We start from the raw sequence: 27,564 nt of genomic DNA on the forward strand, positions 1-27,564 counted from the left end.
CCCTAACCCTAACCCTAACCCTAACCCTAACCCTAACCCTAACCCTAACCCTAACCCTAACCCTAACCCTAACCCTAACCCTAACCCTAACCCTAACCCTAACCCTAACCCTAACCCTAACCCTAACCCTAACCCTAACCCTAACCCTAACCCTAACCCTAACCCTAACCCTAACCCTAACCCTAACCCTAAAACCGCCAAGCAGTAGCATAATTAGTATAAGAGTATCTCCGGTATTAAGGAGCAGGTCTAACGTGAAGGTATTATAGCTCGAGATGTAATCCTCTAGCTAGTCGAAGATACTAATATACTGCGGTATAGGGTTATAGTACGTACCGCGGTATAAGTTAATATTATATACTACGATATAGAGAATTATAGTATATACTATAGTATAGAGAATTATAGTATATACCGTAGTATAAGTTAATAGTATATACCGCGGTATCGGTAGCGGTAATAATATAGGAAATGCTTGCTATAAACACTTATACGCGAGTCTAATACGGCTAGGAGCTATCGTTAAGGAGCGCGTCGATAAAAGTTCTAAGCTCTTTAGTTTCGCTAAGACCTTCGCGATAATAGCTCTAAAGGTAGCGAATCTATTAATCTTAGAAAGGTATATTATTAAAATCTTAGAAATAATAGTATTAAGGCGGCCTATTAACGTTTTAGAGAGCGAGCGTATAGGCTTTAGCAAGAATAAAGTTAAGACTATCCGCCTATCTATTAGTCTCTAGAAAGGAGTAGAGTACGCAAGCTACTTAGTAGTAGATACCTACTATAACTTAGACTTATCTAGTCTTCTCGTTATCGTCGTTCTAATTAATATAGATAGAATTAATTAATAACTACTCGATATTCGAAGCAAGCGATCTTCGTTAGCAAAGCGGGAGCGAGCAGTTCTCTCGGGCTTCGAATATAGCATAACCGTCGGCATATTTGACGACGATCGCTATAGTAAGCTCTACGGAGCCCTATATATATAAGATAGTATAGTATTTAGGCGGCAGCTCGATGTTAGAGGGGTGCATCTGGCAACGACAGTCGGATTCAGCCGAGACATCCTCGAACACCCGAAGCGGACGATTCTGTTTAGTAGACGATAAGAGAGCCGAGGACTGGAAGCTAGTGCCATGGGCCATAATACTTTTAGGATGAAAAGGTGAAGGGAATCGATTCGATTGCGGCAGAGCTGCATCCTGTCTTGGCTGAGGATCGAAACTACTGCGAGTACTAATACCGTCGTAGCGAGCTTCTCACTGTCTTCATCACAGCCTTGGCTTGATACAATGAAACCCTGTAGAAATTCTCACTTTCCTCCAATTCACCCTACTCATCTCAAGCGCATCTACGGCAAGTCGGCCAGCTGAATCACACTGACCCAGATGGTGTGCCTGTTCTCGCTATAGGCAACTGCAAGCTTGTCACCGACCTCGGCAGCAGATGGCCAGTAGAATCCTGGCAGTCCACTGTGAATAGCTGGACGAGTACCCGCATCGACCACCGAATCCGCATCACCTCCACGCACAATACCAATGTTGTTGAAAGCAGGATCAGAACCGCGGGATGTTGCGACAGTCAGGATGATCTGGTCTAGCTTGTCGTTCATCCCGGCGTTGGAGACATAGTAGCGAAGCTGTTCTTGGCTATCAAACGCTCCGTAATGAGCTTTTTCGGCCTCCTGGTAGATGTTGGTCTCATCAATGGCACCTCCATTGGTCGTGGCTGGAAACCAGTTCGCTCCATTCCTGTCTGTGCTGTACTCAACCCAGGCAGAGCCAGTGGTGTTCCTCACAGACACATCAGACCAGAATCGTTGCCAATATCCGTCATTGGACTCGCCGACCCATACGGCTTTGGTAGGGTAGCTGACATTGTGCTGGCCGTCCGAAGCGATGATGGGCGAGTTGAACAAGTCAGTAGCCACTGGACCAAGGTTATCCGGCTTATTGATCGCAGCATTGATCTCGTCCTTATTGTCGCACACCTTCATTCCATACACAGTCCCGTATACGGTCTCTGCGTATCCATGAGAACCGGTGTAATCGTTGGTCTCGATCCAGCATGGGTCGCCTTTGAACACATCAGATCCACTAGCATCCAGCTGTCGGGCAATGCGGCCAGCAGACTGGTAGCTGCCAGGGCAGATGTTGTCGCTCGACTGCGCAACAGCGTAAGCTTTGATCGAACCCTCGTCGCTGCTGGGAAGGAATGCGATCGTCAATGGCTGCCATGCGCGTTGTGGAATTCCCCGATCACACCAGTACTTGGAATCCTCGAAATCTGTCTGGTTCGGCAGGAGCGATGGAGGGAACACAACAGCCGGTTTTGACCAAGTGAGTCCAGAGTCGCTGGACGATGCAATCTTCACATCTTGACCCATGGCGTCCACGTCGCTCTTGCTGGAAGACCAGAGCAAATACAAAGTACCGCCAACATTGTAGATGAACGGGTAGTGCGCGAACTTTTGCACATTGTCAGCAGCGACGGTGACCTTGACCGCATTCGCAGGAAGCTGTTTCCATTGGACCTCGTTCGATCCTTCGTTGATGCGCTTAGGCACTTTCCAGAGGTTGTTGTCAGATGGCAGGTTGGCGCACGACGCAGTGACGGCCAATGCCGCGAGGGAGGCGGCCTTGAGGGTGAAGGACGGCGACATATCGAAAGCGATGTGGAGATGACGAGGTGGCTTTCTCAAAATGTGGGAGAAATGGGCGTCTTCCTTTAAGTTCGAGAATCTGCTTGTGCGCTATACCGGATGTCTAGGATAAATCCCTGCAAGAAACCGGGATGATCACGGCCTGGCGTAATTGGACAAGGTTCTATGCCTATTCTTGGAAGCCAAAATTTGAATATTTAGCATGTCCCGCACGCAGTCTGTACTACAATACGAGGCTTAACACTCGTGCACTTACTGACCATTGGAGCGGACACTTGCGGCTGTTACACCATTGGGACGTGCGATGATGTTCCGAGACTCACGACGATGCCATCGTCGAACATACCCTCAAAAGCACCTCGTGGGCCGCAAATAGTTGTAGCACTGTGGAATTCGGCGCTGTTATGAGCATGAAGAGTTGAACGGCAGTTGCGAAGTACGAGAGAAACGAGGGAATCGATAAAAGGCATAACAACGACCTCGGTGCTGGCGGACTGCAGATCAACTACCCGGAAGCGAGCGACTTGCCGTACGATCACAGTGCGGGCGGCCTCGTCTATCAGAAGCCAGCTCTGACGTTGGAAGGAGGGAAGGTCAACATCGACAAGTTGGAGCATGGAGGAGAAGAAGATCCGCGGCGTGTACAGGATGCGAGTGGCGGGCATTAACCAATCCTGTCTTGAACACACCAGCACTTCACACCAGGAGCCAGAACGCACGAGTTGGAAGACATTGCATGAGGCACACAGTGAAAATATTTCGCAATACCAGGTGGAGCGAAAGCGAATCGCACAAGCATTTGTATAGCCACCGCGAGCTATTCAGTTGGATTTGTGCATGCACCAGCTTCGGCCATCTGGCCCTTGTGTCGTTCGCCGCTCGTCCTTCCTCCGACTTCAACTTTCTTGCGCAAGTCCCAGCCTTCGTACACCGCCCTCGCACATAGAAAGAACGACAGGCCATTCAACATCTCATCCTCTCGTGCTGCGGAATGTCTTTGTAGGCTTGAGTTCCCGGAATGCGTCGATAAGCGTAAGCAGCGTCCTTTGGCCACCACTATGGCAGATCAGGATGAGTGACGTACAATGTGCAGATGGTGCGATCGTGCTTGGTCACCCAGTTGCGATTGCACCCTAAGCAAGTGTATGGATCGACCCGCACAGCATCCCCATTGTCGTCTACAGAAAATCCGTCTATGTCAAATTTCCTCGCCGTGGCTCGAGGGGAAGACTGCGCGGAGAGCTGCGCCGCTGGTATGACAGGACGATGTATCTCCTGCAACAGGATCCACGCGTGGACTGAGCAAAGACACAATGCGGGAACCCACGTCACGACCAGAGCGAACTCTTCGTCTTCAAGGCATTCGCTGTGAAGAAGAACGAAGCCGAGAAGCCAAAGACAGGACACGATGAAGCAAACCGAGCCAACCGAGTGCTGACGATGTTGACAGTGCGAGCCCCTGCAGGCGGACCAGGCGATGTATTTTGCATGGGCGATAGCCGGAATGAAATTGAACACCAAGCACAGGAGGCCTCCGATGACGAATGCGAGTAGGTCGCCATCGTCAGCACCTTCCTCCATCAGAGATCGAGGTCGTCCTGATGAGAGCGGCAAGGGCGAGAGCTCGATGGCGGTGATGAGGAGTAGGGGGCCGTAAGCGAAGCTATTGGCTGTCAGTGTGTTTCTCGTATAAATCATCAAGAAGAGTTTTGCTTACCAAAAGACCCTCGCAAGAGAGAGTAGAAGGAGCAGGAGACGGTAGACGCTGCCCATCGTCTTTGGATTCCTTGGTTGGCCAGCGCGCGAGGCACCAGTGGGAATGGCGAAGTTTGTGGTGATGCTCGAGTCGTCCGGCGTGTTGGTAGCCATGGCTGTTGTGAGCGGAACCTCGACAGCGCTCTGAAAATGCTGATGAGAAGGTGGAGTATGAAGCCTCGAACATGAAATGGTGCTCTCGCGAACTCCGGGCCGCAAGCTCCTGCCATTCACTTGCAGCCTTGGCAAAGCGGTTGCCTAGTCAGCCGATCCACAGCGGGATTCCTTGATTCACCTTGACCGGCGACGACCACATCTCTGGCAGCGACGTTCTCTTGAAATCCCAGCTTTCTCTCGAGAAGACGACCAGAAACCGCCACGCATGAAACTCGCTTCCGCACTGGACCAAGCAGAACACGTGCACGACAACGCGAATGTCGTGGTGTCCCTGTACTTTGGTGTCCAGTCCCTCCTCCTTGCATGGTTGTCGCTCGAGGTCCACCGCGGCGCCAATCGTGCGGCAACTCGATCAGGCTCTAGAAGATTCCCCGTCACCATACTCCTCTCGCCCATCCTCACCGATTGGCTCAGTTCCTCCACCTTTCCGAGCAGTGTTTTCTTCGGATATCGACGACCGCGATCAATTGACTACGATGATTGGATCTTGGCGACGGGACAGGACGTGTTCCAGCGTGGGAGTCTCACTTTGAGACACATCATGGATGCGTGTCATGAATCGAAGTAAAGAAATGCGCAACAGTGCTGCAATCATGAAGAACGCCATGTAGTGGTAGCTCGGATGGAGATGCATACTTCGCCCGAAGCTGAAGGCTCTCTCAACAAGCACAAATGTCTTCTACAGCGCGCTTCCCCTGATGCTAGTTTTCAAGTGAGGCACGATGCGCTCAAATGCTTCCACACCCCGATTCCAGCACGTTTACCATTCTGGTCCTCATCAGCGAACACAATGGCGTCACAGTGTTGTAGTCATGCGGTGCTATCGCTCTCTGCTCGGTTGCGGTTTGTGGTGACAAGGCCGATCCATCAGATGAAGCCCAATTGCGTGAGCGTCCAAGCCATCTGACGGCCACTGCGATGGAGAAGACCAGTGGAGGTAGCGACGACGATGGGCATCTTGGCGAGGTTGTAGGGAGCTCCACGGAACCAGAAGAGGATGATCGCAACTTCGTTGAGGAGTACCATGAGCGCGCGAATGGCAAGTGGAGTGGACTGGAGTTCGTCCATAAGCCTCTCGCCGGTAAACAGTGTGACGTAGTAGGCATGAGCTACAGTGATGAGGGTCTGGCCCAGCTGGAGTAGAGTGAAGTGGACAGCGCTTGGGCAACAGCCAGGGACTGCTCTCTCGCCGAATTCAGAGGATGAAGTGTCGAATGGCAAGCTGAGAAGAGGTCAGTGCTTCGCTACGAGAAGAGGTCGTGCAGCTGACTCACCTCACAAAGGTAGCTGTGGTGAGCAGGATGAGGTTGAAGACGGCCGGAATGCGAGCAGCCATGGTTCTGATGTTGTAGATGATGGTCTTCGGACTTCGAGTTGCTGGGATTGAGCCGCTGCTGCTGTGTCAAGTTTCTGATGACGGGGCGAATGATGATATCGTATTGGTAATTGAAGGTAAGTTGATGGTTGGTGTTTGGTCAAACACGAACCTGACGAGCTCCGTCGTGGAGTCTCTAGAGGCAGAGCGCAGGCGTTCGCTGTTCACTTGCAGCTTCAACTTTTTGCAGGCTGCTCAGATTCGTTGGATCCGGCCTATTCGACCTGCACCTCGTCATGCAATCTCTGTTGTCTGGCACTTCCAGAAAGCCCTCGCCGTTGCGTCTGAATGCAATTTCTCATTTCGGCCCGACAGCCATATACATCTGTCCCAAGGCAGCGCTCTCGCCCACACTCTTCTAATGCCCTAACGGCGGATTGTCGACTTCGTGCTAGAACAGACGGGTGTGTGGTCGCTGTTTTGCGTGTCATCTGTTGTACGTGCATCGACCGCCGGACAAGTCAGGTGTTGCGTCTGTATGGAACACACTTCACTCTGGCACGTAGTTGGATGATCCTGCGAACTCAGCACCTGAGCTACTGTTTCGATGGCAGCCTGGAAACGCCCCTGGCTTTGGCCTGAGGCCGCGCATTGGTAGCCTTTTGCGCTTCTCTTCTAGCAACCTGGACAGTTTTGGCGGTTTGAACATTTCTTTCTCTTTCGAACAATCCTGAGGATACTTGCTAGGCTCCCGCATCTCGGGCTCTTTCATTACCACAATCTCGAGTGCGAGGTTACTGGAGCGCATGCTATGGCGGCAGCGAATGTGCATCATCAAAGGTCGACCCAGTTCTATCCAAGCTGGCTATCCCTAACCCTGACGGAAGCTTGCAGCATGTCAAGCATTGGCTTTGAGTGGGATCACATTAAGGTGGGTCCACGGCAAAGGGGTGGTACCACCGAGACAGCCATGCTCCGTACTTCCATCTCGCAGCCAAACGTCCATCGACAAGACCGAAACGTATCACGTAACCAGCACTGCTGTGCTTACGTGATTTGGAATGCCACTCGAGTTTGCAGCGGCAACATTTGGAGGACTGCAGGCTGCAGTCACTTTCACAGCCTTCTCGGTCACATGACAAGCCAGCAACTGGAACATCGTCTTCGGCTCGACTGATCGAGCAAGAAAGACTTGATCAAACCTCTTTCTCAAAACAGGTCGTTGGTCTCCAGGTCGACCAAAGAAAATCACAGCCATGACAGCGCACACTTCACAGATGGCACGCAAGGACTCGCCGACAGATAGCGTTTTCAACGATGCCGACAAAACCAAGGTGCTCGAAATTAATCTTTGTGCTGGGACTCTTTCCTCTGCATCAGGTCCAGCTGCTTTCCCGTTGCTCTCGCCAGATGATGTTGATACCTTGATCGAGCGGGCAGTGACAGACCTTGACATCGACCGGACCGAAATCGAAGACATATACCCGACATCACCTTTTCAGCAGGACATCTGGGCACTACCGACGGCACATCAACGTGCATACAAACTACAGACGACGTTCCGGCTCGCATCTCGTGAGGAAGCAGAGTTTCTCCAGGCATGCTGGCAACAGGTCGCCAAGCATCTTCCCATCCTCAGAACTGCTCCCCTGGTGGTTCCGGGCAAAGGCACCTTCTCTGTAGTTCTCAAAAGCTCTCAGTCACCTCATGCGCTATCTTCAGTCCAGCTCGACGGTTCAATCTTGACTTGGTGCGTCCACCGTGCCATCGTCGACCAGACCGTGCTGGACATTGTTCTCGAAACGGTCATGGCTTTGTGGAAGCATCAAGAGCCTCGCCCATTTTTGCCTCATGCTCTTTTTGTCCAGCAGCTCCAGAGTCTGCAGTTGGAGCATGCGAAATCATCACGATTATACTGGTATTCCGAACTTGGTGACGAGTTATTCCAGCCATTTCCATCGGTTGCTGGAACCACGGCATTGCCGTCTCCGAGCTGCTTCGTGCAGTCCAGCTTCTCACGACCTCACTACGAAGGAGATGTCCCATTCGATTCTTTGATGAAGGCTGCACTCGGCATACTTCTCAGCCAACACGCCAACGCTCAACGTATAGTATTCGGCGATGTTCGTTCCGGACGTTGTCATGCAGCATCTGATCCGTATCTCATTGCTGGACCCACCCAAGCCACTGTCCCCATGGCAGTCAATGTAGACCCGGATTACACTTTCAAGAGCTTCCTCCGCTGCATCAACGACCAGATCGTATCTTCAGCGCAGCACGAGCAGTTCGGCTTGACCAATATGCGCTCTTGTCTACCTCAAGTCTTTCAGGGAAATGTCGACTTCCAAAGCCTTGTGGTGATCCAGCCACCAGAAACGTCAATGTGGCGTGAAGCGAAAGACGAGTGGGATGCCGAGTCTGATCTCAGCTCTTGCTTCAGCCACGCACTGGTCTTCTCAGTCACACCAGAGCAGGACACTGTCCATGTCAAAGTACACTTCGATCCCGCAATCATCGGCCAAAAACATGTTGAGCAGATGCTCTTGCACTACGCTCGCATCAGTACAGCCTTAGCCAACGCCAATGAGGACACTCGATGTGGACATATCGAATTGACCAGTGCGGCTGACTTGGCCCTTCAAGTAGAAGACAGCGAAGATCAGCAGCAAGGCAGGGTCTTGAGAGGTTGTGAGAGCACGATCATTGACTTTATTCGCGAACATGCTGAGCAACAGCCTGAAGCTTGTGCGGTCAGTGCCTGTGACGGCTCTTTGACCTATCGCGAGCTTGCTCGGTACGCCGAGGCCATGGCGCAGGCGTTGATGGGTGAAGGCGCCAGGAAGGGAAGTTGTGTAGCGATTGCGTGTGAGAAAAGCCATGTTGTACCGGTCCTCATTCTCGCTGTTCTTCGCACAGGTGCACATTTTCTGTTACTTGACGCCGAACAACCCACGGAGCGGCTTCAGGTGCAGCTGAAGCAAGCAATGGTCCGCATAATAGTTTGCTCTTCATCACAGCGAGATCGATTCACCGATATGGCCCCGCAGCAACCTGACTTGGTCTTGCTGGACGCCACTTTCAACCGTCTGCACGAGCTGCACTGCTCCAGATCATTTCCCGAAATCGACCTGAACGGCGATGCATACATCATATTCACCAGCGGAACGACAGGCACTCCCAAAGGCATCAGAATCACCCACCGCAATGTGACCACATCCCTGTACCACACCACACAGGCTCTCGGATTGACACAAAATGATCGTGTACTCCAGTACAGTCGTTACAGTTGGGACGTGGGAATTCTGGAATTGCTAGGCGCTCTCCTGGTTGGAGCACGAATATGCATACCACCCGAGTCGACCTTACTCTCTCCGCCCGCCCTCGAATCGTTCATCCAACACGAAGGCATATCCTTCCTGACGGTAACACCAACAGTCGTCCGCTTCATACAGCCAGCAGCCGTACCATCAGTGAAAACAGTAGCTTTAGCAGGCGAGCCGATGAGTGCGGAGTTACAAGAGCGATGGGCAGGTCGGACACGACTGTTCAATGCCTATGGACCGGCTGAGTGCTCAATCATCGCCGCTGTAAGCCTGATCAGCCCGAACAGTGCATCGGTACGACTGGAAAGTATCGGTGCGACCAAGTTGTGGGCCGTAAATCGTGAGAACCCGGAGCTACTCGTTCCTCCAGGCGAAGAGGGCGAACTGCTGATAGAGGGACCTATCGTAGGCAGAGGATATATCGGCACAGCTCAAGGCGGGTTTTGTCGGAGCCCCAAGTGGCTGACAGGCCTCCGCGGCGGACACTCGTCACAAGTGTATCGTACTGGCGATATCGTGCGGTTACAAATGGACGGCAGCCTCGAGTACGTTGGCAGAAAGGACTTGCAAGTCAAGATCAGCGGACAGCGTGTGGAGTTGCTTGACATTGAGGCCCAGGTGAAAAGCGTTCTGCCGCAATTCGAAAGTGTCGTGGAGGCGTTCAAAGACGAGCAGGGATCGACTGCTATCGTGGCGTTCGTCTGTTGCACACCGGCAACCTCTGTAGATCAGAAGCCACTAGAAGAATTGGTCATCGGCGAGGACGACGCGAATCGATTGTACAACTTTCGAGAGATTGTCACAGCCGCTCGAGGCAGACTGAAGTCAACCATGCTTGAGGGAGCCGTACCAAAGATCTTCGTACCCTTGCATGCTCTTCCAGTGTCAAGTGGTGGCAAAGTACAACGCTCCATACTAAAGCAGTTCAAAATGGATGCGGCCGCCGCTGTTACCCAAATGAAAGCAGTTCCCAAAGTCGAGACTGCCAAGATCGAGACGCGGTCGATCAATGCAGCCGAGCATCGTCTCCGGCAGCTATGGGCCAAAGTGCTCAAGCTAGACCCGGAGCTAGTTGGCATTGACGATGAATTCGATGCCTTAGGTGGCGACTCCATCAAGCTGATGCAGTTAGTTGCCGAGCAAGAGGCTCGTAAGTTGGGGCTCGACGTCTCCGACGTGCTCAATCATGGAACCATTCGCCGGATATGCAGCGCGCATCAACAGCAAATACAAGTAGGAAGAAAGGCACATCCAGGAAATCAGCAGGATGGCAGGTCGCGGCATGGACAGCTCCGACAACTTGCGGCTGATCTACTTCATGTGGATGTCGATGACATCGAAGATATATATCCCTGCACAGCCTTGCAGAGTGAGCTGGCTGCACTGTCCGCCCGAGATCCTGATTCGTACTGGGTGACCTTTACGTATCCAGAGACCCTGTGCAGGCGTGACTGCTCCCGCTTCCGGAATGTCTGGGCATCTGCTGAAGCTCTTGCTCCCATTCTACGCACGAGGATTGCTTTGCTCGGCGATGAGAATGAGCCGATGCAGATCGTCCTGAGACAAGGGCATAGGATCGCTATTACTGACGAAGCCTTGAGTAATACAAGCTCGCGTTCACTCATGGAGGGAGCACAATTACTATACCCATCTTTCCAGCCGGTCGCAGAGGGCCACGTCTTCCAAGTGGCAATGCATCATTCGGTCTATGACGGCGCTTTCATGGAACTTCTCGCCAGTGTGATTGGGGACCTTTTTAATGGCAAGATTATGGAGCCCTTGACGCCCTTCCGTGACTTTATTGCGGATCATGACAGCGGTAGCGAGCAGTGTTCCTCCTTCTGGCGATCACAATTGGATGGGACCAAGGGTCTATCCTGGCCTCCACGCCCAGAGTCTGGTTATCCTCAGACCGATATGAGGTACCAATGCTCCACATCTCTTACGAGATCTGCAGCTGCAAGGCCGATCACTTCATCTGCGGTCATGCTTCGCGCTGCCTGGTCGATTCTCTTGAGTGTTGCCAACGGAGTGGGCGATATCACCTTCGGCGAAGTCCTTAGCGGTCGAGTGTCGACATCCAGCACTGCAGCCAGAGCCGCAGGTCCCACTATCACGACAATTCCAATGCGCATGTCAGTGTTGAACACGATCACAGCAGGAGAGCTCGTATCTGCTGTGCAGGACTATCACAGTCGAGCAATGCCTTTCCAGCAGATGAGTCTACATCGAATAGCAAGCTTGCTTGAGCCCTACCAAAGATCAGCAATGGATTTAACATCGCTTCTCATAATCAACAGCGAGACTCTAATCGACAGCCATGAAGGAGATCAGGTGGTGATGTGGGAGCACGACACGAATGGTCCGCCGTTGAAGCACCCTTACCCTCTTGTCTTGGACTGCACGCTGTCAGAAGACGAGGCACGACTTCTCTTCTTGTATGACTCCTCCCTCTTGACTGCAGCACAAGTGGCTTCAGTAGGCGAAGATCTTACAATTATCCTCTCGCAGTTGATGAGCTCGACCGACAATACGCCGCTCGAAAGTCTCAAAAGAAGCTGCAAACACGTCTCATCTTACGCATCGAGAGGCCTGAAACAGGATACGCCGTTGCTCATCAAAGATACTCCAGCGAAAGAGGCCACTGACGCCGACAGGCCTCTCTCGTCAACCGCTTTGAAGCTTCGCGATGTCTGGTCCGCGGTCTTGAAGAAAGACGTGGCAAGCATCACGGGCCAAGACAACTTCTTTCGCTGTGGCGGCAATTCGATATCGGCCATTCGCCTGAGCTCTGGCGCGCGGGCTGTAGGCATTACTCTGAGCGTCGTGCAGATTTTCAGATCCCCTACCTTAGAGGGCATGGCCGCTACTGCCGATGCCGCGTCTTCTATTACACAGCCATCAGCAGAGCGGCTGGGGAAATCGGCTCCATTTGAATTGATCGAAAAACAGCGGAGAGACTCGATGCTACGTGTTGCAGCATCGGCATGCGATGTGCATGTTCAAGACATTGAGGATACGTATCCATGCACGCCAATGCAAAAGGGGATGCTTGCATCTACCCAGTCGGAACAGCAGATGGCCTATGTCCAGACCAGACGCTTTCTGCTATCCTCAGACGTCGACGTGCCAAGACTGTTCAGAGCACTCATCCAAGTGATTCAAGAGCGTCCCATTCTTCGCACAAGGGTCGTAGATACGGGCGCAGATGGCTTGTATCAAGTTGTTCTGCGTTCCAACCTCTGCAGACCAACCTTCGTCTCTGATGCGGACGAGTATGAAGGTACACTGGAAGGAGTGTACGGGAAAGAATTGAATAAGTTCGTCATTGCAGACACAACTCTGTCATGGATTGCTCACCATGCTACGTACGACGGCGACTTGCAGGCAGTGATCGAGAACGACATTGCAGAAGCGTATGCAGGAAGGAGTATCAATCCAGGTATCCCCTTCAGCAAGTTCGTAGAGCATTTGCAACGCTCTCAAGACCAGTCAGCCGAGAGAAACTTCTGGTCATCTCATCTGTCTGACTCCATCACACCAAGTTGGCCATCGTCCTCCACAACAGCTTCTCAAGTCAGCCAGCCCGAACTCGGTCGTTGCGATTATAGCCAGTCCATTCCCATCCCTGCCGATACAGAACACACTGCCTTCACTCAAGTTAAGCTCGCCTTGGCACTTCTTCTGCGCCAGTACACCGAGTCGGACAACGTATTGTTCGCTACCGTGCTAGCAGGCAGAGAGACTAGCGATCAGCTCGGTCAAGGCCGAATCCTCGGCCCAACACTGACCACCGTGCCCGTGAATATGAAGATTGATGGCATGAAGAGCTTGTCTCATACAATGGCCAGCATCCAACAAGCAGCGACAGATATGATGGCATTTCAGCACACAGGTTTGGCCAAGATCAGAGAACTTGTTCGAAATGAGGTCAACTTGGCCCCCGAAAAGCTCACTTTGTTGGTCTTCCAGTCCGAAGAGAGCAAGCCACGGAAAGACTTGGAATCACTTGGTCTGCAGGAGCTCGACCCAAATGAATCAGATATGCAAACGCAAGACTTTCCTCTCGTCGTTGAGACCAGCATCAGTGCAGATCAGCTGACGCTGCGCGTCCACTACAACACTGCTCTGCTCTCTCTTGACGAATTCAAGCTTTTTGCATGCCAATTGGCACATATTATTGGCATTGTGCGTTGCAGTGAGCCGGAAAAGGCGCTGGACAGCCTAGATCTCGTCAGCCCAGACGAGAAGGCTCTACTTGCTGACTGGTGCGGCACTGATGTACAAGACGACTTGCCCACACCTCTCGAGCGTCTCATGACCTGGGCTGGGCGAGACCCTAAATCTCGCGCAGTGCAAGCTTGGGATGGCAATCTTACTTACTCAGATCTCATTGTCCAATCGCACATGCTCGCTGTATACCTCAAGTCTCGAGGCATTGGCCCAGGGTCGATAGTCACATTCTGCATGAACAAGTCCACGATGGTCGTTGTGCTAATGTATGCCGTGTGGAAGGTCGGAGCATCGTGGACGCCGCTGGACTCGCGTGATCCTGATAGTCGCTTGCAAGAGTCCATCAAGCGCCTTGGGGCAGCTTTATTTGTGACGAATGTGCCACGCTTGGAGAGTCTCATTCCAGAGTGTACGATCCTTCTCGCTGACAATTTGGATGTTCAACAATTCCCCTCGAAGATTCAGATCCCTGGGCTTCCTATCGAGCTCAAAGATCCATCCGATACGACCAGGCCAGCATATATCCTATTCACGTCCGGCTCGACAGGCACCCCGAAAGCAGTCGTAATCTCCCAAAACGCTCTAATTGCGTCTTCGGCAGCTGCAGGTCATGGCATGGGGCTGGATGAGACCAGCCGCGTGTTGCAATCCACTCGATTGACGTTCGACCCATCAGTCACAGAGATCGTTGCGACGCTGTATCATGGTGGGTGTGTCTGCATCCCTCAAGAGGACGAGTGCAGCAACGATTTCTTTGGCACCGCCGAACGGTATGGCGCGAACTGGGTCGCTCTGACCCCAAGTGTTCTCAGGACGCAGCCCATCCCGTATTCAGCGGGCTTAATCAAACGAATGGTACTTGGAGGAGAGCCTGTGAGGCCATCGATCTTATCACCGTGGTTGGAACGACTGCCCGGATATGTCGTGTACGGACTGACTGAGACCTCAGTGGCAAATTCTTGCGGACCGATTGACCACAACAAAGGCCAGACTGTCGACTGCTCTGTCTTGCCCATACCCTTTTCGGGCAGGTTCTGGATTGTCGACTCTGCTTGCGAAAATGTGCCACGGCTAGTTCCCAGAGGGTGCTCGGGAGAACTGCTGATCGAAGGGCCTATCTTGGCAGATGGGTATTGGCAAGATGACAAGAAGACGGACGCTGCTTTCCTTCAAGTCCATGCGACATGGCCATTCGATTGCGGCTTAAAGGCCAACAGGAAACGTCTGTTTCGCACAGGCGATCGAGCAAGACACCTGCCAGACGGTTCCGTCCAGCTTCTTGGCCGCAAAGATCATCAGATCAAGATTTCTGGTCAGCGGGTAGAGCTGGGAGAGGTCGAGCACTGGCTAGTGCAAGCTCTGCCTCACTTGACTGCCATTATTGAGCCCGTTGTCTATCGAAACATGACCGAGCCTCGTCTGACAGTTTTTGTCGTCTCAGATCGATCAGAAGATATCCAGCAGGAGCCCGGTCTCCTGCACGCTCGCAGTGCCTCGGACGTCGCGGAACGAGCACGTCTTCTCGAAAGAGCCCAAACCATCATGCGTAAACACCTACCGCCCTACATGGTACCTACATGTCTGTATTACATCTCACGAGTTCCGCTGAATCGTACTGGAAAGCGTGACCGAGCGACCTTGGCAGCCTGGACAAGAGACATTGATTATCAGCCTCCACATGAGATGCATGCTGTTCATCCTCAGCCGTACTCAATGAACGGTCATGAGCAAGGCTTGAAGCTACTGTGGGCCGAAATACTAGGTGTTAATGCGCAACATATCAGCCCAGACTCATCGTTCACGGATCTAGGTGGCGACAGTATCTCTGCGATGCGTTTGGTGTCTCTGGCTCGGAAGCATGGCATGACTATGCTCGTTCGACAAGTCCTTGCTACCCCTCGACTCTGCGATATGGCTCGATTGCCATACAATAGTAATACGGAAGATAATGCAGAGGAAGAGATCCAGCCGTTCAAATTACTGGATGAAGTTGTTCGGGACCGAATTCGTGAGGTTGTACAGGCTGATGACCGTCTTGACTGGGGGACAGTAGAAGATGCCTATCCTCTCACAGACCGGCAGGCCCATTATCTCCGTCTGTGTCTTGCCACTCCCGGTGGTGGCTGTACCCAATTCTGCTTCTCTCTCGAGCGTGCCTGTGGCGAACTGAGTATCTCGTTGGTGCAGAGTGCTGTACGTGAAGTCTGTCGGGCTCACGAAGTGCTACGAATAATCTTGGTCGAGTGTTCCGGAGGAGAGTACTATCAGATAGTAACGAGCCAGAATGCGATCTCACCGGAGCCATGCTCAGTCTATACGGAGAGTCTGAAAGAGGGGCAAGAGATGGAGGCCGTGGCACTGCATCAGCCACTGGGAATGCCAACGTCTCGCTTCGCTATCTTCAGCGAAGGAGGTAGACCGAAGTTGCTGATTTTCACAGCAAATCATGCAGTCTACGATGGATGGTCGCTACAGAATCTGGCACGAGGACTCAAACGTGCCTTGAGCTGCGGTTCTGATCCACCAGTCGTTCCTGATCCCGACTATCGTATGCGGCAAGTAGTCAGTCGAGCTCTTCGATGCCGTGCATCTTCCTTGTCGGCAGACTTTTGGACACAGCATTTGGCCCCCGCCAGTCCGCTGGCTTTGCACAGGCACGATCCAGATCATCATCCACTTCCGGTGACCACAAGTTTGCTCTCCTCCACATGGGCCATGCCGCCTTCGCAATCCACAAGCATTTATACATTGTCTACTCTCATTCACGCCGCTCTTGCGCTGGCAACACGAGACATCACCGGTTCCACGGGTCCCATGATCGAGACAATATCTACTGGGCGAAGTTCAGGTGCAGTGGGGATTACCGAATTCATCGGCCCGGCCATTGCACTTGTACCGCTGTGCGTCCCACTTCAAGATGACCAAGGTGTCGATTTGCCTCTCGAAGATGTGTTGAAACGAATTCAACTCTTCCTCCACGCCGAATGCACTCGTCACGAGCACTACGGCATGAAAGAGATAGCCGCTTTGAGTGAGCACGCGAAGAATGCGTGCAAAGCTGCCACGACCCTTTATGTCCATCCGACATCTTTTTTGATGGATGTGGATGATAACGAGCAGAATAACGATGGCGCTCAAGCGACGGATGCAGTAAGAGACAACCTTGAGGGCCTTCCACTTCGGCATGCTCGTTTGATTGGCAACGAGGGGCGACCACTTGTCGTTGAATGTACTCCGCACGGGGTGGCCGGAACGATCAAGGTCGAAATTCGGTTTGATCCGAGCTACTTCACAGAGTGTCGTGCTCAAAAACTGGCGGAGAGCCTTCAAACAGCGTTTGAGCGGTGCGCTCAAGCCAGTGGGTTGTGATTCATCTCCAGAGTTGAATGGTGTGGCTCCAATACGAAATGGTGGACGCAACGAATTACTTTCGGTAGAGGACTGCAGCGGCGTATCGACCAGCAGGCAAACTCGAATCGGCCCTTTCGGGGCAGCAGGCATCCACGTGGTTGTACAATCCCCCTGCGTTAGTATTGATCTCAGCGTCACTTGGTGTCTGCTCCGTCATTATAGCCTGTAGGCAGGGATGGTAGTATGCTTACATGTCGGCTCTATGGCAACCACCATGCTAAGTAACACTTCCCACAATTGCTGCTACCTGTCAACGAGTCCGGACTGGCAACATTGAAACCGCAACCGGTCCACGAATTATGATGAGTTGTAGGTATTGCACCCAACAATAGATACAATATTTTCTATTGAGAGGGAACTTCCGGCACAGCTTCACCTCCCTTATACTATGCTTGCCACCGACAGGCAGCTCCGACTTAGAGTTATTTGTTCAAGCAGCACGCTCGCTGTTAGAAGTTATAGTAAATGCTGCTGAGTAAAGCTTTTGTTTTACGGGCGATCACGTTCCCTTTCTGTTGCTAGAGCCTCTAATATAGTGGCAGAGACTAATAGGGACAGCGGACTTGGGGCTATTGAAGTTTTCACTTATTCAGAGGAAGAATTGACTGAACCGGAACTAGCTTCTTATCGTCGCCTTGATTGTGGTCCTACCCGGCTGCAAAGGTGAGAGTTGGTAAAAGAGAATCAAAAAGCCCAATGTTCGAGAAGTCGCGCACGGAGTCCGCACGGAAATTGTACTTGCCGTTGCAGTCACAATGCTTGCTGGTGAGAGGCAATTTCCGTCCTCCCTTCACTTCCCTCACGTTATGGTTGCCATTAGCAGGGACTCGGGAGCTCCCCACTGTGCTTTACCTCCCACACGCTATGTTTGCCATTGGCAGGGAACTCTTGATTAAGCTTCACCTCCCTCACGCCATGTTTCTATTAGGAGGGAGCTCTTGATCAAGCTTCATCTTTCTCACACTATGCTTGCCAATAAGAGATAGCTTCCTACTCAGCGTTATCTACCAAACCTGCTAGCTGTTATCAGGTCCTCCGGAGTAGTGGTAGATATTAAAGAGACAGCCGGCGTAGGGCTGTCAAAACTTTACTTATCAAGGGAAGAATCGACTGAACTTAAGCCAGCTTCTTATCGTGGCTTTGATACGTGATGCTACCAAGATCCTCTGCCAATAACATAATGAAATGACATTCTTCCACGGCCCAACAACATGTGAATAACTGGTTCATACCTTCGGCGTTGCAGCAGGTTCGCCGAAAGGTGACCAGAGGTCATTCGCCCCGGCCATGTACTTCCGCTTCCGTGGCTTTTCTGCAAGTCCAATGTCCACGCCATTTGCTGCTGTCCCATCGGTCATCAGCCTCTGCAATTGCATGTCGAGAGATGCTTTCAGTGGGCTATCACTGTCCCAGAAGTCGCTGGCTTTGATTGCCATTGCCTGTATCTCCGACCAAGGGAGGTCGATGTTTGCGAGGTGGAGTATCGGTTTTGAATCTTTCAGCAAACGCTCGTAGTCTGATCGTGGTGTTGTCCGAGTGCATGAGTTACACCGCGACGCTTGAAACGCACCAGCGGTGGTCCTTGCCATGGTACGCCCCAGTCCTCTTCCGTGTCGTCGCTGCAGATTCTCGGTACCTCAGAGTTGTCGACGCGTCCATTCCGTTCAAATGGTAAACGCATCGAAGTTTCGACAACAGCCTGGGGTAAGCTTCCAGCGTCGGCATCCTATTACGAGGTCAGTCTCTCACCTGCAATCGAGGATCTGTGGTTTGCTTACTGGTCCGATAGTACGACGGCGTTTGGTTGGAGGGAGAGGCGCTTCGTCAGATGCAAGGGTATTGTCGGCGTCCTGTCGAGCATTTTCCCACCCGCCTCCCCTCTCTCGGACAGTGACACCGCGTGGCACCTTGCGCTTAGCGTCACTTATCCACGACGGCTCGAGTATCGTTCGCTGGACCTGGTCCGGCCATGGCTCCTCTGTCTGTTGTGTGGAGAGATATTTGATGTGTGCCTTCGTCGTTCGCTCTTTGTGACCCCAGTACGTGGTCGCAGCCGTATAACGCATTGGACTTGGCTTATGACCTCTGAAATGCTGCTCGCACCAGCCCATTCGAGGAGGAGCACGTTCAGGTGGTGCGTCCGCGCCATAGATGCACTCTGGACTCAGTTGTGGGAGCGACGTGTGGTTGCCAACTTTCTCTTGCTTGTCCTTGGGCTGCGCGTTGTAGGCCCTCTCTCGATGCTTCCACATCTTTCGTTCTACCATTGACCACGATCGCGGGGTATGGTAGATTTCGTATTTTTCGTGAAAGAATGAGGTGTGCTCACGGCCGTCGGCTGTCTTCATCACATGCCATGGCAAATCCGGTCGAGAACGTGCGTACTCCGGTGTGAGCGTAGCAGCTCACTTGCCATGGTTCGAGCCGACCCATACGTGCTCCTTTATGAGAGGATGTTTGAAGTGGCGGTCTTGTGACAGAAACTGATTGTGTCAGTAGAGCCGTGCACAGCGACAGGAGCCAACATTACCCATTCTTCGAATGAGAGGTCCTTCGCAACGAACTCCACCTTAGATGATTTTTTCCTCGTTGTGTCAAGCGGGTCGAGGCTCAGCAGAAGCTGTGGATGAGGCTCTGAAAGCTTGGGTGCGCTGGGTACCCATCGCAATGCCTAAGACGATGCGTCGTCTTCTTCTGTAACGTAGTACCCCATCGTGACCGCGTGGTGCAGATCAGCGAAGAGAAGATCACCAGCAAAGAAGAGCGCAGTAGTGAGCCAGGTAAAGATGGGTAGAAACATGAGTTCAAGCCAGTCGACGTCGTGCAACAGCAAGTGCGTGGCAGCTTGCCGCGGAAAGGAGGCACGACTCCAACAAAGTAAGGACGCGACGGACCCACATTGTTCAGGAGGCAACTGCAAACCGCGGGTCACTGCGGATAGACATGTAACGAGCTGCTCGACTGCTTATACCAGATGACTGAGGATTGATCTGCGCGGTCTGGAGTAGGTAGTTCAGCTTGCGTTTTGGTAATCATGTTGGCGCTCGCGACGTGTGGTTGTGAACTCTCTCTTGCTTGCTTGTCCTTAGGCTGTGTATTGTAGGCCATCTCTCAATGCTTCAACAACTTCCGTTCCACTATTGGACGCGATCGTGGGTTATGGTACATCTCGTCATCGTGGCCACCTCCGAATGCAAACAGCTCTGAGTGCAACCGACTAGCCAGATCGGCTCTCGATCCATGACAAGCTTGGGTAACTCGCTTAGCAACCTGCGGTTGCACTCAAAGGTAGTTGCACTCAGAGGTAGCTACGGTTATTTGTCGTATGAACTATGTTGAGCTGCGAACGTTGTACCAAATGAAAGATAGAACAAAACATCCGACGTAATGCCGTTCGTCGATGTTTAAAGTCGTGCTCAACCACTGTTCTCTCTAAGCCACCGCTCCACTACACGACGGACTTGTTGACATCTGCGCTCCTTCTCTTCGTACGATTGCACCATGAAATGAATGTATCGTGCTGCACGATCCAAGATTGCACCCTTGGTATTTGCTTGACTTCTTCCCGTCTGGTCCTCCCGATCGAAGTAATCTGGTATTCGGTTCTGCAGCTCTTGTATCTTTTCGTTGACAGTGGATCGGTATCGTCTCTCTACCGCTGCGTGTGGTCGATTCGAATAGATTGTCTTCTTGCCGTGCGTCTGGTGCGACTGCTTACCATCGGTATGGCTGTACTCAGGTGTCGCGAGCTGTCTTACTGGTGACTCTGGCATTTCCGGCGTCATCTCGTAGTCCGAATCGTCATCATCATCTTCATCATCATATTTATCGTATGCACATTCAGCGTGCGTGAAACTTCTGCCGGAGCGGCTGGCTTGAGGAAGAGCAGCGATAGCATAGGCCTGCTTGGAGAAGGCTCCCCCATCTGTCTCTTTGTCAGTGAATGCAAATGTAGACATAGTTGCACGAGTTTAGTATTGTGAGCGACTCATCTACCTCTGCATGTTTGGAACGACTCACTTCGTTCCTCGGTGGAAGTATCTGGGCTCCGAGACTTTGACTTTGCTGTTTGTAACAAACGCTCAAGAAGCGCTACCTCTTCCCCAGTTATGTTCACTGTTGGAGAGCCCGATGTGCGTTGTGTTGTAGCCATTATCATTCCTCTCAATGTCGTGGGTCCTGATTTGAACCTTCAGCAGTAGCAACGAGCCAGTAATACTTGCTTTTTGCTGGAGGTATTACTGTCGAGATCCCAGTAAGGAGCAAGGGATCCTGCACCTTTCTTCCGGCGTGTTCGTTTCTCAATGCACTGTATTGAGGTCATCCGCAGTCGCAGTTCTGATCGAGAATGGCAAGAAGCGATTTTATGCGTTGTCTTGTCGACGAAGACCATCTTCCACATTGCCATATGTCGAGCGAGGAAGATACAGATCGAATTGCCGCGGTCACGGAAGCCGAGCCTTCGGGCTCACGTCAAGAAAGTGAATAGGCTCAGGCCTCCGCGCATCAGCCGCAGATTCTCCCGTAACAAGGTCCACCTGATCCCTGAGGCTTTCGGGCATCACGATTCTCGCGTTGAACCCGAAATCATGTATCTGTGGAATAATAATACTGTTGTTTCCATCTATTGACCGCTTGGCACCTGATCGGACGAATGTCTAGGGGTTCAATCTTAGTAGACTGCCCAGGTTGTCCCTAAGTACAATGTAAAGTAATCATGGGTGGACGAGATTACCCGCTGCTGAAAATCTGATCCATTTTTGCCGAAACATTCAGTCACCTTTAACGGCGCTCTCTTCGTCTTTAGGTTTCTCATCTTTGGTGATCTTCGCCCAAGGCATCAGAAGTGATCCTATGAGAGTCAGGCATGTCAGTCCTAGAGCCAGATACCAGGCTCCTGTAATAGCCTCGTTAAATACTGAGACGAGCTTTCGCAGATCTTCGCCACTGAAAGACGATTTGATCTCGTTGAGGCCCATGTCGGGAATTCCACTAGTATCTCGTTCAGGGAAAAGCCGACGCAGGTCTCTAGCCAGTCCATTCGCAAAAATAGTCTGTCCAACAGATACAAAGATCGCCGGACCGAACATTTGCGCGAAAAGTACAACAGCTATGCCTAGCGGGACGTCTTCTTTCTTCAAAGTCGTCTGCACTGCGTTCAAGGGACCTTGGAAGCCGATGCCGGTCGAAAAGCCTACCATGGCGAGGAAGATTATCAGCTGAGCCAAAGACGTTCTCGGACCCCACGTCGTGATCAAGCCAGCAGATACCGGCATTAAGATCGAACCCGCCAGCGAGAAAGGAGTGTAGTAGCCAAAGTAGCTAGCTCTGAAGCAAACTTCAGGTCAGTAAAAGTATCGTTCGTCGAAAAGAACGCAGTAAACACTGACCCTGCACCTTGAATCAGAAATCCAGCAAGTGTTGCGATGAGGCTTGGCAGCATCAGAAAGCCCGATTTTTGAGGGCTGAAGTCGTGCACGATCTGGTAATAGGTTGGAACATAGTACTCTACGATACTGAGGGACGAAACGCAACCCAGAGAGAAAATGAGGCCACTGTAGACGTTTCGATTCTTGATAAGACGTGGGGGCAGAATACCCTTCTCTCCGGTCCGGGCTGCGTGGAAGGCGAAAATTGCTTGCAGGGACCCAAATAGAACGAAGAGGGTGATGATTGTAGGGCTGTTCCAAGCACGAGTGACTCCGCCCCAGTTGATGGCGAGGAAGAGAGCCACAAGGCCGCCAGTCATGAGGACCATTCCGATGACGTCCATCTCTCGAAGTAATCCGGAAAATGTCAGTGCCCGATCATCTTCTTGTGATTTCGGAATGCAGGGCAAGAAGAGGAACATAGAGACCAGAGCAGCAACACAAATAGGAATGTTGATCCAAAAACACCATCGCCACGTTGTGTGCTGGACTATTACTCCTCCTACAGTCACCCTGTCAGCCATCTTGCATGCAAAAGCTCAAAGAGTGTGACACAACAAACCAATGACGGGACCCAAAATACCGGATAACATCTCAATTGACCCAAAGATACCTCCAAGCATGGGACGGAGTTGAGGCGCCACCACCTCCATGATCAAGTTGAAGAATCCAGCAGAACCGCCAGCAATTCCTACTCCAGCAAGAGTCCGGCCAACGATGAACATTGGCGAGGTCTGAGCTGCAGCGCATAGCAGAGACCCAACCATGAACGCGAAATTAGACGTCATGAAAACATATTTCGTCGGAAAATGTTTGTAGAGCTTCCCGAACGGAAATTGCATTGCGCAGGCGGCCAGGCGATAAGATGTTAGGTACCATCCCACGTCTGCGGTAATGTTGAATTCGTCAGTGATGGTTGGAACTCCAGTTGCCAGAATTGTGCTATCGATGCCACCAACAAGAAGGACAAGGATCAGTGCCGCGAATGCCAGCGCAAGCTTCCAACCGCCGGGGTATTGCTGGCTCGTCCCCACTTCGTCCTCTGATGGATCTGCTTTTGCACTCTTGTCCCCAGCGAGACTGTCAGTTTTCCCTTTGCTGGAATTACCGTCGTCTCTCTTCTCGCTGAAGTCATCATCACTCTTGTCCAGAGATACTGGCGTCGTGGCTTGTCCTGTCTTCTGATCGGTTCCATGTTCCACCTTGGTGTCGATCCTGTTATGAGCGCCAGACTTGGCAGGGTTCTTTGCGGAGATCATGGTGAGAGCTTTCAAGCGCTGCGTAGTGTCCCGTCGAAGTATTGAGTTTCATGGACGGTTTTGAGGGCACAACAGAGAAGAGCCTTGTCAGACGACGATACCAGCTCTATTGGGCAATGTTGTCATTGCGGTGGATGGCACCATGGGTGGGATCATCGAGTGAACGAAAGCAATTGAGTCATGCGTGATGATCTTGAGCAGAGCAGCTCAGCAGTGTCTGGGGTAATGCGGCCTGATCCCGACCGAGCAGCGATTGCGGCTGCCGATCAGTGGTTTCCCGGAGCTCAGGGTAAACATGGTTTGCGAGAGTGCGGTGGGCTGTGGTTCTCTCTCACTGTCTCCATCAAATGCGTCGTCGTCGAATCCCCGAATCGTACGGAGAGCGATTCTGCCTGTTACGGAGCACGATTTCTTGACAGATTCTGCATACACAGCCAATCAGCATGTCACCAAACGCGTCACTTAATCGTTCGAGTCATGCTCCGTAGGCGCGGACGCTGAGTATAATGTGTCGCCGAGCAGGGGCAATGCAATGCAATGACGAAGATGAGTGATCGTGAGCATGGGTACGCAGCAGATGCGGCCGTCAGGACTAAATGCGAGAAGCAAATGCTCAAAATGATGTTGTAAACAGCTAAGTCTACATGGAAATGAATCCCAACGAGTTCTCAGATCTGGGCTTATCAAACGACTCTGTATTCAATGACTGTCAGGTGAACACTCCACCATCATCGTGCTCACGCTGAGTTGTTTCGCAGTCTCCGTGGACAATCTGTTCACGCTCACGCCCACGTCCGAAGTGAATCCTCAGAGCGGAGATGGCGCGACCAGTCAATTGCCTATTGAGCCACAGTTTCCCCAGAACGGAACTGCTCCCCAAGATCCGGCGGCAGACAGCTTGGCAACGATACTCGATACGGTCGACGAAGAAGCAATTTTCGAATACTTGAAAACACGTGCTGGAGCACGACCGGCATCACGACGACGATTGAGAGACGTGGAGGACAAGCCATCCCAGGTACAAAGGAAAGCTTACCATAAATTCAGTTACGAAGAACTGACAGCAGGACAGAGCGCATCACAGGTACCTCCAAAGCGACGGAACAGTCGGCTCAGAGAGGGAGTGACCGAGCCTACGCCAAGTCGACCGCATTACGCAGTCGAGAAGCGCTATCGATCAGCGTTGAATACAAAATATGCTAAATTGACCGATGCGGTACTCCAAGACTCTACTCAGCGTATCTGCCAGGCGGCAAATCCGGAATGGAACATGCAGGCACTGGAGGGTGGGAACCGCTTGAACAAGAAAGCCACGCTTTCCGCGGCCCTTGATACAATTGACGTTCTGGTTGAGTGCTGTGAGCGCAAGGCTGGTGAGCTTGAGGACCTTGAGAAAGGCCGACAGGCGATATCCGCTCGGGCACGAGAACTGGTGGGTCAAGATATTAATTCGGCAATGTAGATCTGTGCTGTGTATCAAAAATGCTTCAAGTGTATATTTGTACCTCTATGAAAGACCGATATCCTCGTTTCCGCCTTTGTGATTGTCCTCCATAGCTTCCACAGCTTCTGCAGCGTCACTAAGCCCAAGCGTGTGACTGTCTACTCTGTTCATACATTGGACGATAGACGGCTCGGGCTGTATTGGCGCTGGTTCCAGAACGATTGACGGCTGTGCGATGATCTCGACATGTTCCGCAGGGGCGTCCCTCTGGACTACTGTTTGTTCAACGTTCGTGGGCTGGGAAACTTCGTTGCTCTCGTCACGAATCGCTTCCTGCAGCATCGTTGTCGTCGTTCTGTCAGGTTCAGGATCGTTGCCTGGGTCAATCGATGGGACCGGCTCAGTTATCTGGTCTGTATCATGATCGCTTGACAAAACCTTACACCCGCTGCCACCCTCACCCACTGTGGACGGGCTTCCGTGATCAGCATTTGCTCCCGAGTCCACTCCTCTCGCGTCTTCCAAGCCAGACATATCCATATCATCCTCAATCATCCGATCTTCCACCCGTTCCGTGAGCCGTTGATCTTTGGAGGTCTCCTCGTCAGCATCTTCATCATCCAGTCTGTCGTCCATCTCGTCAATATGTTCGTTCATGCCGACTGGATACCGCGGCACGTCTTGAAGCTGCACAGAGGGGACCGGTTGTGCTTGACGAAGATTGGTATAAACAAATGACTTGATCTTCGCCAGGTATTCAGCACTGTTCCGGTTGTCCATATTGCTCGGCTTGACGTCTAGTTCGAAGTCTGGCGAGTAGTACTCGTAATAGTCTGTAAATGGCATCGAGCGAGACAGATCAACACCAACTATCTGTCCAGTCTCATATGCCCATGCTCGAGCGACCTGACAAGTGAGTCTCAGTTCTTGCACGATTCGTTCATGAGGCCTATGCCGGACTCACGTTTCGTATTGTATAGCCACCACCTCCCAGGAAAAGCGTCGGCAGGTTGAATTTCTTCACGAAGTTGACGCAGTTCGCATGCCCGGCCAGGCTCAAGTTGAACGCACCGAGGCGATCGCCAGACAAAGAATCAGCTCCACACTGCAGGACGATCGCGCCCGGTTGAAAAAATTCCACGGCCCATGCGGTCACTGATTCGAAAACATCCTTATAGCTGGCGTCGTCGATACCATCTCGCAGCGGTACGTTGACTGAGTAGTGTTTCCCTGCACACCTATTGTCAACACTGCAAGAAGATCACGGGATGAAGATCCATTTCATACCTTGTCCGATTCCAATATCGCGAAGGTCGCCGGTTCCTGGAAAGAATTCGCCGTATTTATGCAAGGAGACACACATTACCCTGTCAGTGGTGTAGAAGGCTTCTTCGACACCGTCGCCGTGATGCACATCGATGTCGATGTACAACACTCGTGCATGGAACCTGAGCAATTCAAGGATTGCAAGGACGATATCTGCACGTCAGCACTTTTGGTCAGCAGGCGCAATATTACTCTCTACGGTTTCACGAGTGTCTGCCTATCGATGACCTGCTGGACTCGGATAGTTGAGGACGACTTGCCATTTATGTAGCAAAATCCGGATGCCTCGTTCTTCTTTGCGTGATGCAGCCCGCCCGCCCAATTGATCGCCATGTCACATTTCGCACGGTTGAGTCTTGCCGCTCCTTCCATACTGCCACCGGCGCTAATCGCGCAGAACTCAAAGACGCCGTCGAACGGAGGACAATCTTCCCCAACATTGTGCTTGGCGCACTCCTTAGCCAGAAGATGTTCATTGTCGGGCGTAACACGCTGCAAAAAGTCCACGTACTCGTCCGTATGAAACTGTGTCATCTCGTATCTTGACGCTGGTTTGGCCCGGTAGATCTCCATTTTATTGTATAGTCCATAGTTCATAACAAGTGAATGCACCATTCGAATTCGATGGGGCTTCATTAGGTGTCCCGACTGGTAGGCGTAGTTCCCGACATCGCTGTCATAGAAATAGGCCACCCTCTTCTTCTGAGTCGAAGGCGAGTTCGTGCCTATTCCTGGAGGGTCCAGCGGAGGTGCGGCGTATGCCATTGTTGAGATTGAAGCCAGGCTGGGAAGTCCAGCAAGTTTGGGGCATCCTCCATCGCGAAAGACAGAGATAGTCCATCTTGCCTAGCTGTGCAACTGCGAAGATGCAAGCGGAGAGTCGCAGAGTGAGATTGAGCCGGACCGCAATTCTGCCAAAGCTCAACCGTCGACGGCGCTGACTAGGTGGAGAAGTTTATCTCGACGTGCTGGTCATTTCTTGTTGATCATGGTGGGCGCACAGCTTTCCATAGCTACTGCAGCAGTGGGTTTTATACGTTCATCGTCCCACCACTGCCACATCATGCCACACATGCGCGTTGTAAGAGTGGCATGATCTTGGACACACCACGTGAGTATCCGAAGCAGATCGCCCAGCCATGTTCCCATCCTTGCGGTCGATTGAGTTTGGGAGCTGACATTGGTCAAGAATCAAGATGCAGGCAGACGTAAAAGCTTTGAGAGTCTCGC

The 27,564-nt window shown here is 52.0% G+C and overlaps 10 protein-coding genes across 10 annotated transcripts; 2 read left to right on the top strand and 8 right to left on the bottom strand.

Moving 5' to 3' along the window:
* Positions 1 to 1,351: 1,351 nt before the first annotated feature.
* On the bottom strand, positions 1,352 to 2,662 carry RHO25_009142 (uncharacterized protein; the record flags this gene model as incomplete). The annotated part of the gene is made up of 1 exon (XM_023605050.2): positions 1,352 to 2,662. The coding sequence occupies one exon, from the start codon at positions 2,660 to 2,662 to the stop codon at positions 1,352 to 1,354; it is 1,311 nt and encodes a 436-aa protein (XP_023448522.1).
* Positions 2,663 to 3,718: 1,056 nt separating this feature from the next.
* On the bottom strand, positions 3,719 to 4,531 carry RHO25_009143 (uncharacterized protein; the record flags this gene model as incomplete). Its single annotated transcript, XM_065603152.1, has 2 exons — positions 3,719 to 4,325; positions 4,380 to 4,531. The coding sequence occupies 2 exons, from the start codon at positions 4,529 to 4,531 to the stop codon at positions 3,719 to 3,721; spliced, it is 759 nt and encodes a 252-aa protein (XP_065459224.1).
* A 930-nt stretch (positions 4,532 to 5,461) lies between these two features.
* On the bottom strand, positions 5,462 to 5,930 carry RHO25_009144 (uncharacterized protein; the record flags this gene model as incomplete). Its single annotated transcript, XM_023605049.1, has 2 exons — positions 5,462 to 5,816; positions 5,869 to 5,930. The coding sequence occupies 2 exons, from the start codon at positions 5,928 to 5,930 to the stop codon at positions 5,462 to 5,464; spliced, it is 417 nt and encodes a 138-aa protein (XP_023448523.1).
* A 1,235-nt stretch (positions 5,931 to 7,165) lies between these two features.
* Positions 7,166 to 16,834, top strand: RHO25_009145 (uncharacterized protein; the record flags this gene model as incomplete). Its single annotated transcript, XM_023605048.1, has 1 exon — positions 7,166 to 16,834. One exon carries the CDS (start codon positions 7,166 to 7,168, stop codon positions 16,832 to 16,834), a length of 9,669 nt encoding a protein of 3,222 aa, XP_023448530.1.
* Positions 16,835 to 18,102: 1,268 nt separating this feature from the next.
* RHO25_009146 (uncharacterized protein) lies at positions 18,103 to 18,312 on the bottom strand (the record flags this gene model as incomplete). Its single annotated transcript, XM_065603153.1, has 1 exon — positions 18,103 to 18,312. One exon carries the CDS (start codon positions 18,310 to 18,312, stop codon positions 18,103 to 18,105), a length of 210 nt encoding a protein of 69 aa, XP_065459225.1.
* A 62-nt stretch (positions 18,313 to 18,374) lies between these two features.
* On the bottom strand, positions 18,375 to 19,128 carry RHO25_009147 (uncharacterized protein; the record flags this gene model as incomplete). Its single annotated transcript, XM_065603154.1, has 2 exons — positions 18,375 to 18,602; positions 18,655 to 19,128. 2 exons carry the CDS (start codon positions 19,126 to 19,128, stop codon positions 18,375 to 18,377), a joined length of 702 nt encoding a protein of 233 aa, XP_065459226.1.
* A 1,164-nt stretch (positions 19,129 to 20,292) lies between these two features.
* Positions 20,293 to 20,835, bottom strand: RHO25_009148 (uncharacterized protein; the record flags this gene model as incomplete). The annotated part of the gene is made up of 1 exon (XM_023605047.1): positions 20,293 to 20,835. The coding sequence occupies one exon, from the start codon at positions 20,833 to 20,835 to the stop codon at positions 20,293 to 20,295; it is 543 nt and encodes a 180-aa protein (XP_023448528.1).
* An 813-nt stretch (positions 20,836 to 21,648) lies between these two features.
* On the bottom strand, positions 21,649 to 23,564 carry RHO25_009149 (uncharacterized protein; the record flags this gene model as incomplete). The annotated part of the gene is made up of 3 exons (XM_023605046.1): positions 21,649 to 22,204; positions 22,267 to 22,807; positions 22,868 to 23,564. 3 exons carry the CDS (start codon positions 23,562 to 23,564, stop codon positions 21,649 to 21,651), a joined length of 1,794 nt encoding a protein of 597 aa, XP_023448529.1.
* Positions 23,565 to 24,208: 644 nt separating this feature from the next.
* On the top strand, positions 24,209 to 25,026 carry RHO25_009150 (uncharacterized protein; the record flags this gene model as incomplete). Its single annotated transcript, XM_065603155.1, has 2 exons — positions 24,209 to 24,272; positions 24,323 to 25,026. The coding sequence occupies 2 exons, from the start codon at positions 24,209 to 24,211 to the stop codon at positions 25,024 to 25,026; spliced, it is 768 nt and encodes a 255-aa protein (XP_065459227.1).
* Positions 25,027 to 25,071: 45 nt separating this feature from the next.
* Positions 25,072 to 27,099, bottom strand: RHO25_009151 (uncharacterized protein; the record flags this gene model as incomplete). Its single annotated transcript, XM_023605045.1, has 4 exons — positions 25,072 to 25,914; positions 25,973 to 26,238; positions 26,296 to 26,487; positions 26,709 to 27,099. The coding sequence occupies 4 exons, from the start codon at positions 27,097 to 27,099 to the stop codon at positions 25,072 to 25,074; spliced, it is 1,692 nt and encodes a 563-aa protein (XP_023448526.1).
* Between the last annotated feature and the right edge of the window lie 465 nt (positions 27,100 to 27,564).

Source organism: Cercospora beticola, chromosome 6 (assembly GCF_033473495.1).
Source record: "Cercospora beticola chromosome 6, complete sequence".
Lineage (NCBI taxonomy): Eukaryota > Fungi > Ascomycota > Dothideomycetes > Mycosphaerellales > Mycosphaerellaceae > Cercospora > Cercospora beticola.